The sequence below is a fragment of the Salmo salar genome, chromosome 20 (assembly GCF_965601325.2).
Source record: "Salmo salar chromosome 20, fSalSal1, whole genome shotgun sequence".
NCBI lineage: Eukaryota > Metazoa > Chordata > Actinopteri > Salmoniformes > Salmonidae > Salmo > Salmo salar.
The window spans coordinates 19725736-19737771 of record NC_138310.1 but is presented as its reverse complement, the minus strand read 5'-3'; the positions used below and the strand labels follow the sequence as shown (position 1 = coordinate 19737771).

General features: G+C 49.0%; 1 protein-coding gene across 1 annotated transcript in view; it reads left to right on the top strand.

Annotated features, from left to right (window-relative positions):
- LOC106579947 (stalled ribosome sensor GCN1) overlaps positions 1 to 12036 on the top strand; it is a 37380-nt gene that overhangs the window by 7777 nt on the left and 17567 nt on the right. The window contains exons 25-43 of the mRNA XM_014160373.3: positions 244 to 396; positions 631 to 812; positions 1259 to 1339; positions 1973 to 2116; positions 2482 to 2606; positions 2786 to 2975; positions 3104 to 3174; positions 3301 to 3466; positions 3624 to 3818; positions 4219 to 4465; positions 4579 to 4700; positions 4856 to 4970; positions 5170 to 5349; positions 5485 to 5705; positions 5826 to 5894; positions 5986 to 6321; positions 6415 to 6557; positions 7366 to 7483; positions 7579 to 7794. Coding sequence (XP_014015848.2) covers positions 244 to 396; positions 631 to 812; positions 1259 to 1339; positions 1973 to 2116; positions 2482 to 2606; positions 2786 to 2975; positions 3104 to 3174; positions 3301 to 3466; positions 3624 to 3818; positions 4219 to 4465; positions 4579 to 4700; positions 4856 to 4970; positions 5170 to 5349; positions 5485 to 5705; positions 5826 to 5894; positions 5986 to 6321; positions 6415 to 6557; positions 7366 to 7483; positions 7579 to 7794 — 3074 coding nt within the window. The remainder of the gene's footprint in view (positions 1 to 243; positions 397 to 630; positions 813 to 1258; positions 1340 to 1972; positions 2117 to 2481; positions 2607 to 2785; positions 2976 to 3103; positions 3175 to 3300; positions 3467 to 3623; positions 3819 to 4218; positions 4466 to 4578; positions 4701 to 4855; positions 4971 to 5169; positions 5350 to 5484; positions 5706 to 5825; positions 5895 to 5985; positions 6322 to 6414; positions 6558 to 7365; positions 7484 to 7578; positions 7795 to 12036) is intronic.

Below are 12036 nucleotides of genomic sequence, written 5' to 3'. Positions count from 1 at the left end.
TACTACACTAGGGAGAGCTTTCTCTCACTTTCCCTCTCTGTGTTCTTGTTCACACACCTTCACAGATCTCACAGGACTGGATAGGAGAAAGCAACATGGTGGAAATTCCACTTAGCTTACATGAAAACTGTAGAGTTGTTGCTTATTACATATCTCCAGTTGTCTGATCTGTGGAGGGAAATAGTTTCTGTGAGGAAACTTCCTCTAACCTCCTGCATGTTGTACTCCCGGCCTTGTCCACAGCTGTGCTGGTGGGCCAGGTGACGCTGCGCCTGATGAAACCTGAGTGTGATCTGGACGAGGCCTGGGGACAGGAGGATCTAGATACAGCCACCCAGCGCACTGTCGGCCTGCTGCACATGCACACTGTCCCACACAGAGAGGGCAAGGCTGGTGGTGAGTACACTGTCCCACACAGAGAGGGCAAGGGCTGGTGGTGAGCACACTGTCCCACACAGAGAGGGCAAGGCTGGTGGTGAGCACACTGTCCCACACAGAGAGGGCAAGGCTGGTGGTGAGGACACACACGCAGAGAGAGGGCGAGACAATAGTGACGACAAACACACATCAAGGACATAGTGCAAGTATATTACCTGCAGGTGTCCTAATGCGCTCATCCTGTTGTTTCAGACATGGCTCCACTGTCTGCCCCAGCCTTCTCCTTCTGTTTCCCCCTGCTAAACACCGTGCTCAGGGACTCCTCAGGCAGCACCGAGGAGACGGAGAGCATGCAGGTCCGCGCCCTGCAGGTCATCAATGTGCACGCTCAACTCCGTGCCGAGGTTGACACCACAGACATACTCATCGATGAGGTAAGAGTTGATCAAGTTGGGCCTCCCGAGTGGCACAGCGGGAGGCCGGGTTAGGGGAGGGTTTGGCCGGGGGGGCTTTACTTGGCTCATCGCGCCCTAGCGACTCCTAGTGTCGGGCTGCAGGCTGACCCTGGTCTTCAGTTGAACAGTGTTTCCTCCAACACATTGATGCGGCTGACCTCTGGGTTAAGTTGGCGGATGTTTCGAAGGACCCATGACTCGACATTCGCCTCCCGAGCCCGTTGGGGAGTTGCAGCGATGAGACATGATTGAAATTGGAGAGAAAAAGAGCTAAAAAAACAAATAAAAGTTTGAGTTTAGCAGCGTTGTCACCTACCTTTGTCTGAGGCATTCTATCAATATATATATACCTCTCTTCCTAAACTCTCCACTCTATCGTAGACAAAGGGCTTATGTTTGTGTGATGTTTCTTGTCTCTGTCTCAGAATGGACCTGAGCTGCTCCCTCGTTTCGGTATGCTGCTCCTCCTGACCAGAGTCATCTCCACAGCAGCACCCAGACTGCAGGTACACCATGCTTCTATTAGCCTGACGACAACGCTCTAAATCCTTCCGCTGCTCAGTCATTTGCCGCTACGTACTTTAGTCTGAGACTTCTATGGTCCCGTGTGGCTCAGTTGGTAGAGCATGGTGTTTGCAACGCCAGGGTTGTGGGTTCGATTCCCACGGGGGACCAGTACAGAAGAGAATTTTTTTTTAATGAAATGTATGCATTCACTACTGTAAGTCGCTCTGGATAAGAGCGTCTGCTAAATGACTAAAATGTAAATGTAAAATGTTCTATCACAGAAGTCGTTTGTGGCAGCGAGAGGGGCGTTGTACAAAACAGTAAACAGTGATTGGATCGTCTAACTAATCAAGAGTATCAAAGCCAATGACGAATTTTCTAACTTCTGCTCTGGCCCAACCCATCGGTTTATGGACCAATCAGACAGCCCCGCATGTGTTTGCATTTGGTAAAGGGTTGAGGAGGTACACGGACCCAGACTCATTGAGGAGAAGAAACCAACGTCCGGAAGGAGTCTGGGTAGCCAGGCAATGCTTCTACCACATTTACAGACAAATACTTATCAGTAGAGCTATCGCGTACGTTTATTCTGTGTGTGTGTGTGTAGATCTGTAATTGTTTGTGTGTTTCAGGTGCTGGCGTCCCAGTGTCTGACAGCGGTGTGTGCCAGTGGAGGAGGAGAGAAGGGCTGTGCTCTGGCTGAGCAGGATGAGATCGACGTCCTACTGGAGGCTCTGCTCTCCCCCTGCTTCTCTGTCAGAGACGCTGCCCTCAGGGTGAGGAAATAGGAAACCACTTCTACCCCAAAGACATAAGACTGCTGAGCAGTTCATTAAACGGCTACCCGGACTTTCTGCTTTCCATACCCTACCTACATGTACATATTACCTCAATGAATCACCTCAACTACCTCATATACCAGCACACTGACTCGTTACCCCTTGTATATAGCCTCATTATTGTTATTTTATTTTTTATCGATTTGTTTGGAAAGTACTCGTAATGAAGCATTTGACGGTAAAGTCTACACTTGCTGTATTCGGCACGTGACATGCGATTTGATTAGTGTGTGTGTACTGTGCGTAATTACTGTGCGTGGGTCTTTGGATGTGTGTTAACGTCCCTCTCTGTCTCTGTCCAGGGCCTGACGGAGATGGAGATGGCTCTGCCTACAGAAAGTACAGATGCCAGTGGTCTGAGTGTCCTCCGCAGGCTGTGGGTGTCCAGGTTTGATGTGGAGGAGGAGGGAAGGACTCTGGCTGAGAAGTGAGTAGCTAATGTTGCCCCATCTATGTAATACTTTTCATATAATACTAATACTTTGCATATAGGATATAGCTCCCCTCTTCAGAGTGACTTTGCTTTTGTGAAGTAGCGTGTCCCCCATCATGTTGCGTAGCTGCTGTGACTGACCGTACCACTCTGCTCCCCCTTCTCTCCCCCAGGCTGTGGCAGGCTCTGTGTCTGGAGCTGGTCCCTGAGCTGTGCTCTCTGCTCATCGGGGATGTGACCCACCACGAGGAAGCTGTGCGTACTGCAGGGGCCGAGGCTCTGTCCAGCGCCATCAGCGAGTACCGCGACCAGTCCCCCATAGTCCTGGGCCAGCTCAATGAGCTCTACCACCAGAAACTCTACGTGAGTCTCCCTCCACCGTGTCCCTCCTATCACAGCTCAGAGGTAGCCACGAGTCACTGGTTATCAGGAGCGGTGTAATATTGTAGACTAGAACCATGGTCAATGTGAAACTGTTGTTTTTTTTCCAGAGACCTCCTCCTGTCCTGGATGCTTTAGGACGAGTCATCTCTGAACAACCACCTGACCAGTGGGAAGCCAGGTTAGAGGACGCTCTGCCACTCGACGATGTCAATACAACTCTTATTCTACTCTCTAGATCCTTATTTGCTGTGTTTATGTGGGACCACCTTGTGCATGGTGTCTAAGGGTGTGTTGGTGTCTGCAGGTGTGGCATCGCCCTGGCTCTGAACAAGCTGTGTCAGTATCTGGATGAGCCCCAGGTCACTCCTCTCTTCCTGTTCTTTGTTCCTGACGCCCTGAATGACCGTCACCCTGAGGTGCGGCGCTGCATGCTGGACGCTGCCCTCTCTGCCCTCAACACACACGGAAAGGTACCAACATGGTTTATTTGATTTATTCTATACAACCACACCCATCTCCTGGAACTCGATGCAATTGCTCTTCTCTCAATGGACTCCTACTAACTCAATACAGTATATCCATTTTTGTGGCTCCTTTCTGAGCAGTGTGTTGCCTGTTGTGTTCCAGGACAATGTGAGCTCCCTGCTCCCGGTGTTCGAGGAGTTCCTGAAGGACGCCCCCCAGGACGCCAGCTACGACTCAGTCCGCCAGAGTGTGGTCATCCTAATGGGCTCTCTGGCCAAACATCTGGACAAGAGTGACCCCAAGGTCAAACCCATCGTGGCCAAGCTCATCACTGCCCTTTCCACACCCTCACAGCAGGTACTGGAACAATCCCTTGAAACGGACAGAAAGGCCCGCACACTGAACATGGTCCCAATTACCACCTTTATTGACAAGGTTTCGCTCCAACAAGGATCTTCGTCTATGTTGGATGAAAACGTTGTCAATGAAGGTGGCAGTTGGAAGCATATTACATTAGCAGTTCTTTTCAAGTATCCTTCATTAGTCCAGCAACTCCGTTTTTTAAGGATGTGCATATGACCACCAACCTTTCTCTGGTAAAGTCGCTTCCATTATTATTTTATATGTTTCATCTTGATTTCTATAACCTGTATGCATTGACCTTTACAACGAAATGCCTTTACATTAGCCTCAGCTGAGCATCACTAATCCTGCTTGTAGTAACTGCTGCCTTGTCCGTCTCTCCTCCCTCCCTCAGGTCCAGGAGTCTGTGGCTAGCTGCCTGCCCCCTCTGGTCCCTGCCATCAGGGAGGATGCTGGGGGGATGGTGCGGAAGCTGCTGGAGCTGCTGCTGGAGAGTGACAAGTACGCTGAGAGGAAGGGCGCGGCCTACGGCCTGGCAGGCCTGGTTAAAGGCCTGGGCATCCTGGCCCTCAAACAGCAGGACATCATGAGCACCCTGACCGACGCCATCCAGGACAAGAAGAACTTCAGACGCAGAGAGGGTCGGTGACTCCTCGCCAGTTGCTTAATTTCTGCTGGGCTCCATGGTTTAGTTGGTTGTCCCGCTATCTGTGACTGATTTTTATACAGTTCTCTCTCCCTCTCTCTTTTCCAGGTGCCCTGTTTGCCTTTGAGATGCTGTGCAACATGCTGGGGAAGCTGTTTGAGCCCTACGTGGTCCACGTGCTTCCTCACCTCCTGCTCTGCTTCGGGGACGGGAACCAGTATGTCAGAGAGGTAGGATGACCATTACCAGCTTCTCATTTCAATCCCACCTCCCTCTCCCTTTCATTCTCTCTCACACCAAACACTCATTTTCCACCTAATAATTCTCACATTCACTCACGTTTTGTTGTGCATTACGCTCTGCCTAACCTCCCTGCCCTTTCCAGGCGGCAGATGACTGTGCCAAGGCGGTGATGAGGAACCTGAGTGCCCATGGGGTGAAGCTGGTGCTGCCCTCCCTGCTGGTGGCTCTTGAGGAGGAATCCTGGAGGACAAAAGCAGGTGAGGGTCAACCCACAGCATCATGGGCCTTTTTTAGAGAGCTCTGAGGACAACCATTCAAAATCAATCACCTGTTAGACTTATTTCAGCTGGTTACTCCTGATACCGCCATACCTCTTATCCTGTCCTTCCTTCCTCTGCACCCCACTACTGCTTCTGTTGCTCCCTCTCTCCCCCCTCTCTCTTCTCCTCCCTCCAGGTTCTGTGGAGCTCCTGGGGGCCATGGCATACTGTGCACCTAAGCAGCTGTCCTCCTGCCTGCCCAGCATTGTGCCCAAGCTGACCGAGGTGCTGACTGACTCCCATGTCAAAGTGCAGAATGCCGGCCAGCAGGCCCTGCGACAGATTGGCTCTGTCATCCGTAACCCTGAGATCCTGGGTAAAGAGGGCTGTGTTAAACTCTGAGATTTAGTTAGACAAATGACAAACTTCAGTTCAGAGCGGTATGAATAGGATTTTATTTCAGATTTGTACTTTAGGATAGTTACTAACAGATTTTCTCTCCCCCTCTCAGCCATAACCCCCATCCTGCTGGACGCCCTCACTGACCCCTCCCGTAAGACCCAGAACTGCCTGCAGACGCTGCTGGACACCAAGTTTGTCCACTTCATCGACGCCCCCTCCCTGGCCCTCATCATGCCCATCGTCCAGAGGGCCTTCCAGGACCGCTCCACCGACACTCGCAAGATGGCCGCTCAGATCATCGGCAACATGTATTCCCTCACCGACCAGAAGGTACAAAGCAGCACTGGGATATTGAGTTGCATTGTACTACAATTGATCTTCTAAAATGCTCTACTGTTTTATAATGTGTGTGTTTCTAACGGTTGACACAATGTGTCGTCTTTGTTACAGGACCTGTCCCCATACCTGCCCAGTGTCATTCCTGGACTCAAAGCCTCTCTGCTGGACCCTGTGCCCGAGGTATGTGCTTGTACCGAAGAGCTCATCAACAAACAAGTGAATGTGATTTGGTTACCTGATAACTCTCGCTCCTTCTCATCTCCTCTACCAGGTGCGTACCGTGTCAGCCAAGGCCCTGGGTGCCATGGTGAAGGGCATGGGTGAGTCGTGCTTTGATGACCTGCTTCCCTGGCTCATGGAGACCCTGGCATCTGAGCAGAGCTCTGTGGACCGCTCTGGAGCTGCCCAAGGTCTGGCTGAGGTGATGGCTGGGCTGGGCGTGGAGAAGCTGGACAAGCTGATGCCAGATGTGGTGCAGACGGCCAGCAAGGTGGACATCGCCTCCCACGTCCGCGACGGTTACATCATGATGTTCATCTACTTGCCACTCACCTTCGGGGACAGGTTCACACCCTACGTTGGCCCCATCATCCCCTGCATCCTCAAGGTATGGAGCACTCTCCATTCACCATCACTCCAATCCCTCTCTCTCTCTGGTTGTGAATACCTCTCATCAGTCTCCCCTCTCCTCTGTTTTCAGGCTCTGGCTGATGAGAATGAATATGTGAGGGACACTGCCCTGCGTGCCGGCCAGCGCATCATCAGTATGTACGCTGAGACTGCCATCGCCCTGCTGCTTCCTGAACTGGAACAGGGCCTGTTTGACGACCTCTGGAGAATTAGGTCAGACATTTACTCAAACATCATTTATGTGATATTATAAGGTGTCAGTGGGTGAAAACGAGCTTCTTTGTGTTATACAAGACAAATATGATTCTTCATGTTCTGAATCTTTCAGTGGTGTCTTTCTGTAACGTATTGACAACAAGCACCGAGCTCCGTTGACAGTGGTGCTTGTTTCTCGGCTAAAACTTTTTAGGATTTTACATTTTGTGGTCGTCGTCTTCCAAGTTGTTTCCGCAGATGCAAATGGGAAAATTAGCATGACACCGGCTGAATTAAATGTAAAAGGCTGAAATATGCTGAGTGTTCCATTGACATTTCAGAGATACGCTTGTTTTTGTGAGACGTCTGTGAAAAGAACAAACTTTGCATTAATATGAACAGCGTATACTAAAATATGAAAATACTATTTCTCAAATCCGTCTTGTTTTATGTCCTCCGGATTTGAGAAGATGACGAGTTCAATGGTACGCATGTCCGGTAGCTTTAATTCTCACACAGCATCCAGCCTATCTGACGCCATGCTATTTTCCTGATTTATGACCCCAAAATGTATCTGGCTTCCATTGATTTAGTCACCCTAATTTTGACCATCCTACAAGGGTCAAAACTCCAATAAATGTTGAACAGGTTATGATAGAGACATGAGGTTTGGACCATTTGTTTTCTTAGAGGATTATCTACACTTTTTGTCAAAATGTGATTTTTATTTTTATTGGATATTATATGCAACATTATATAGTATACTAAATAGTTTTCTTGTAAATGTAAGTCTTAACTGAGCCTCCATGTTGTCTCTGGACCACAGATTCAGCTCTGTGCAGCTGCTGGGAGACCTACTGTTCCACATTTCAGGAGTCACAGGCAAGATGACCACTGAAACCGCTTCAGAGGATGATAACTTTGGCACAGCGCAGTCCAACAAGGTATTCTGACATGATTTTCCTGTATAGCTTGTTGGTTCTATAATGGTTGATATGAGAAGTAAATAATATTGAATGCATGTCCTCCTCTCCCCCAGGCTATCATCGGAGCGCTGGGTGGAGAGCGGCGTAACCGGGTCCTGTCTGGCCTCTACATGGGCCGTTCAGACACCCAGCTGGTGGTGCGACAGGCTTCCCTCCACGTGTGGAAGATTGTGGTGTCCAACACTCCCCGCACCCTCCGGGAGATCCTGCCCACCCTCTTCACTCTGCTGCTGGGCTTCCTGGCCTCCGACTGCCCCGACAAGAGAACGGTAACTCTACTGCTAGGATGTCTAGTATGTATGGAGCTGTTTCCTTATTGCTCTCACAACTATTAAATGAGAGAGATTGGCACTGCAATGGATAGCAGCCATTTTACGGGCTTCTGACCAATCCTGCTATTTTCAGTGTTTTTTTTTTTTTGTGCTGGAAGTACCAGTGCCACGCTCAATACGGGAGAGGTCCGATGACGCGGATACTAGGCTACAGGGCTGTTTCGCTAGCACAGACTGGAATATGTTCCGGAATTCATCCAATAACATTGAGGACTTTACCATAGGGCTGTCCCCGACCCCCAAAAAATCTTGGTAGACCGTAAGTCGCCTGTTCTTTCAAACCAATTGGTCGACATTTTAAAACGTGTGTTTTTCCATATATAAACACACCCTATGTGTTTTTTATAAAATCAACTATATATGCATTGAGCTTGTCTGATGCTTTAAGCTCACTGTTTGACGAAATAAGAGGGAGCCAGAGATCATGATAACCAGAAGGGAAAAAAACTCAACCTGTCCCGACCATCCTCCTCCCGCCCTACTGGCTTTCGCAGATTCTGCCGTTACTTTCCGGAAGTTGCCGGTAAATAGGCCACATGAGTTGGCGGCAAGCTTTCTCATTTGGAATGCCAATTTATCTTACCAATTCTACCGATGGGGCTCCCGAGTTGCACAGCTGTCTAAGGCACTGCATCTGTGCAAGAGGTGTCACTACAGTTCCTGGTTCGAATCCAAGCTGTATCACATCCGGCCGTGATTGGGAGTCCCATAGGGTGGCGCACAATTGGCCCAGCGTCATCCGGTTTTGGCTGAGGTAGGCCGTTATTGTAAATAAGAATTTGTTCTTAACTGACTTGCCTAGGTAAATAAAAATACATCTGCGTGCCAGTTATGATTTACAAATGCATTTTCTTCGTTGAACAGTGTAATTTCTTTCTCTAATAACGTCTTTGTATCTCAATCATTGTCATGTGGTTAATCTAAATTTTATCCAAATCTAAAAGAAAATTATATAAACCTAAAAAGTAACTTCCATAGCCAACTATGTAAAAATAGCCCATAAAGCCAACAAATGAAAACATTGCAGCCTGCAGGTAGAAAAATATCCTGTTTTTAAAAATAAATATCCTATAAATCACATTGGCTGCGCATGGCCTTTCTGCAACAAACTTGAAACATTGTATCAACTATTAACAGGTCCGACCCGAAGCTCGCTGCACTAGCAAACTTGCAACATGGTGCCAGTGAGCTCGGGACAGACACAGCTGTAGGCCATTGCACAAGGGATAAGAAGTTATCAGGTAGACCTATTTTATGACGTTTCCGCTGGATCAGAGTATGATTGTATTTTTGTACTTTTACCCCCTTTTCTCCCCAATTTTGTGATATCCAATTGGTAGTCAGTCTTGTCCCATTGCTGCAACTCCCGTACGGACTCGGGAGAGGCGATGGTCGAGAGCCACGCATCCTCCGAAACACATGACCATACCAAGCCGCACTGCTTAACCCGGAAGCCAGCTGCACCAATGTGTCGGAGGAAACACCGTACAACTGGCAACCGAAATCAGCTTACAGACGCCCGGCTGCACAAATTGGTGGGAGAGAGCGCATTCTGGATTGTGCATTGTGCTGCCACATTCCCCTTCTTGGACTGTGCCATCCCTACTGCCTCCACAATGGATTAGTTCACTGAGATGGGCACAAGTCTTATGTGCCATAAAAAAATATCTATATTTTGCTACTGTTCGACTAAAAATATCTGGGTCGAACAACATCCCATCGACCAAACAATCGACCGGTCGACTAATTAAGGTCAGCCCTACTCGCAAGGCTGCCGGCCCAGACTCCATCATCAAGTTCGCTTACGACACAACAGTAGTAGGCCGGATGAGCAACAACAACGAGATCAGCCTACAGGGATGAGGTAGGCACTGTGACGGCGTGGTGCCAGGTAAAAAACCTCTCTCTCTCTCTCTCAACGTTAGCAAACAAACAAGCTGACTTCAGGAGGAACGAGGCTGGACACACTTCCATCCTCATCAACCGGGCCGCGGTGGAGACGGTCAATAACTTCAAATTCCTCAGCGTACACATCTGAGAAGCTGAAATGGTTGAACCACACGGACATCGTGGTGAAGAAGGCACAACGGCAACTCTTCAACCTTAGGATGCTGAAGAAATGTGGCCTGTCCCGAGGGCCCTCATAGTGTTATACAGGAGCACCATCGAGAGCATACTGTCGGGTTGCATCACAGCCTGGTACGGCAACTCCACCGCCGTGGACCACAAGGCGCATCAGAGGGTGATACGCTTAGCCAAACGCACCATTGGTTGCACACTGCCTGCCCTACAGGACACCTACAACACCAGGTGTCAGACAGAAAGGCCAAGAAGATCATCAGGCACCCAAGCCACCCAAGCCATGTCCTGTTCTCTCCGCTTCAATCACGCAGTACAGGAGCATCATGGCAAAAACTGGAAGACTGGCCAATAGTTTCTACCCTCAGACCATCAGGCTGCTGAATAGCCACCACTAGTTAGCTACCTGCTCCCCCCTGCTACTCCCACTATGGACCCCCACCCCACAACACACACACACACACACACCCTCAACGGTCACTTACCTTACATGCTGCTCCCACTATGGACATTTTCCTCCCACCCCCCAACTGTCTTTTACTCTGCCACCACCCCAACGACATTCATCACTGTTGCAGTTGTTAATATTTATAGATATAAACAATACTTTTTTTATTTCACATGATCATGCTGCTCCCCCTATGGTTATTCCCCCCCAACCCCTAAACAGTCTTTACTCTGTCTCCGCCCCAATAGACAATTATTTATTAATCGCTGCTACAGTTGTGTATATAGTGCCATTTATATTGTTTTTTTATTACCATTTACATTATTTTATTTAACGAAGTCCTGTATGTTGGAGCTCAGAGCCTAAGATTTTCACTGTACCCTGCAATCACACCTTCAACCCTGTACATGTGACTATTAAACTCTGTGAATCTGAACAACACTGAACCATGCATGAGAACAACATGTTCTCTGGTCTGCTTGCATGTTTCAAGCAGACCACCATAGTCCCTGTGCCCAAGAATGCCAAGGTAACCTGTCTAAATTACTATCGCCCCCGTAGCACTCGCATCTGTAGCCATGAAATGGTTTGAATGGCTGGTCACATCAACACCATCAACCAAGGACCCACTCCAATTAACATACCGTCCCAACAGATTCACAGATGACGCAATCTCTATTGCACTCCACAATGCCCTTTCCCACCTGGACAACTTGAACACCAATGTGAGAATGCTGTTCATTGACTACAGCTCAGCATTCAACACCATAGTGCCCTCCAAGCTCATCACTAAGCTCAGGACCCTGGGACTGAACACCTCTGCAACTGGGTCCTGGACATCCTGATGGGCCGCCCCCAGATGATGAGGGTAGGCAACAACACATCTGCCACACTGACCCTCAATACAGGGGACCCTCAGGGGTGCGTGCTTAGTTCCTTTCTGTACTCCCTGTTCACCCAGGACTGTGTGGCCGTGCACGACTCCAACATAATCATTACGTTGGCTGACAACATAATGGTGGTAGGCCTGATCAACAACGATGAAACTGAGACCTTATAGTGTGGTACAAGGACAACCTCTCCCTCAACGTCAGCAAGACAAAGGAGCTGATCATGGACTAAAGGAAACGGAAGGGGAGAGCACACCACCATTCAGATCGACGGGGCTGTAGTGGAGTGGTTCGAGAGCTTCAAATTCCTCTGTGTCCATATCACTAAGGATCTATCATGGTTCGCACACACCAACACAGTCGTTAAAAGAGCACGACAACGCCTCTTCCCCCTCAGGAGGGTGAAAAGATTTGGCATGGGCCCTCATCCTCAAATTCTACAGCTGCGCCATTGAGAGCATCTTGATTGGCTGCATCACCGCTTAGTATGGCAACCGCTTGGCATCCATTACATTACATTACATTACATTTAAGTCATTTAGCAGACGCTCTTATCCAGAGCGACTTACAAATTGGTGCATTCACCTTATGATATCCAGTGGAACAACCACTTTACAATAGTGCATCTAAATCTTTTAGGGAGGGGGGCGGGGGGTAGAAGGATTACTTTATCCTATCCTAGGTATTCCTTAAAGAGGTAGGGTTTCAGGTGTCTCCGGAAGGTGGTGATTGACTCCGCTGTCCTGGCGTCGTGAGGGAGCT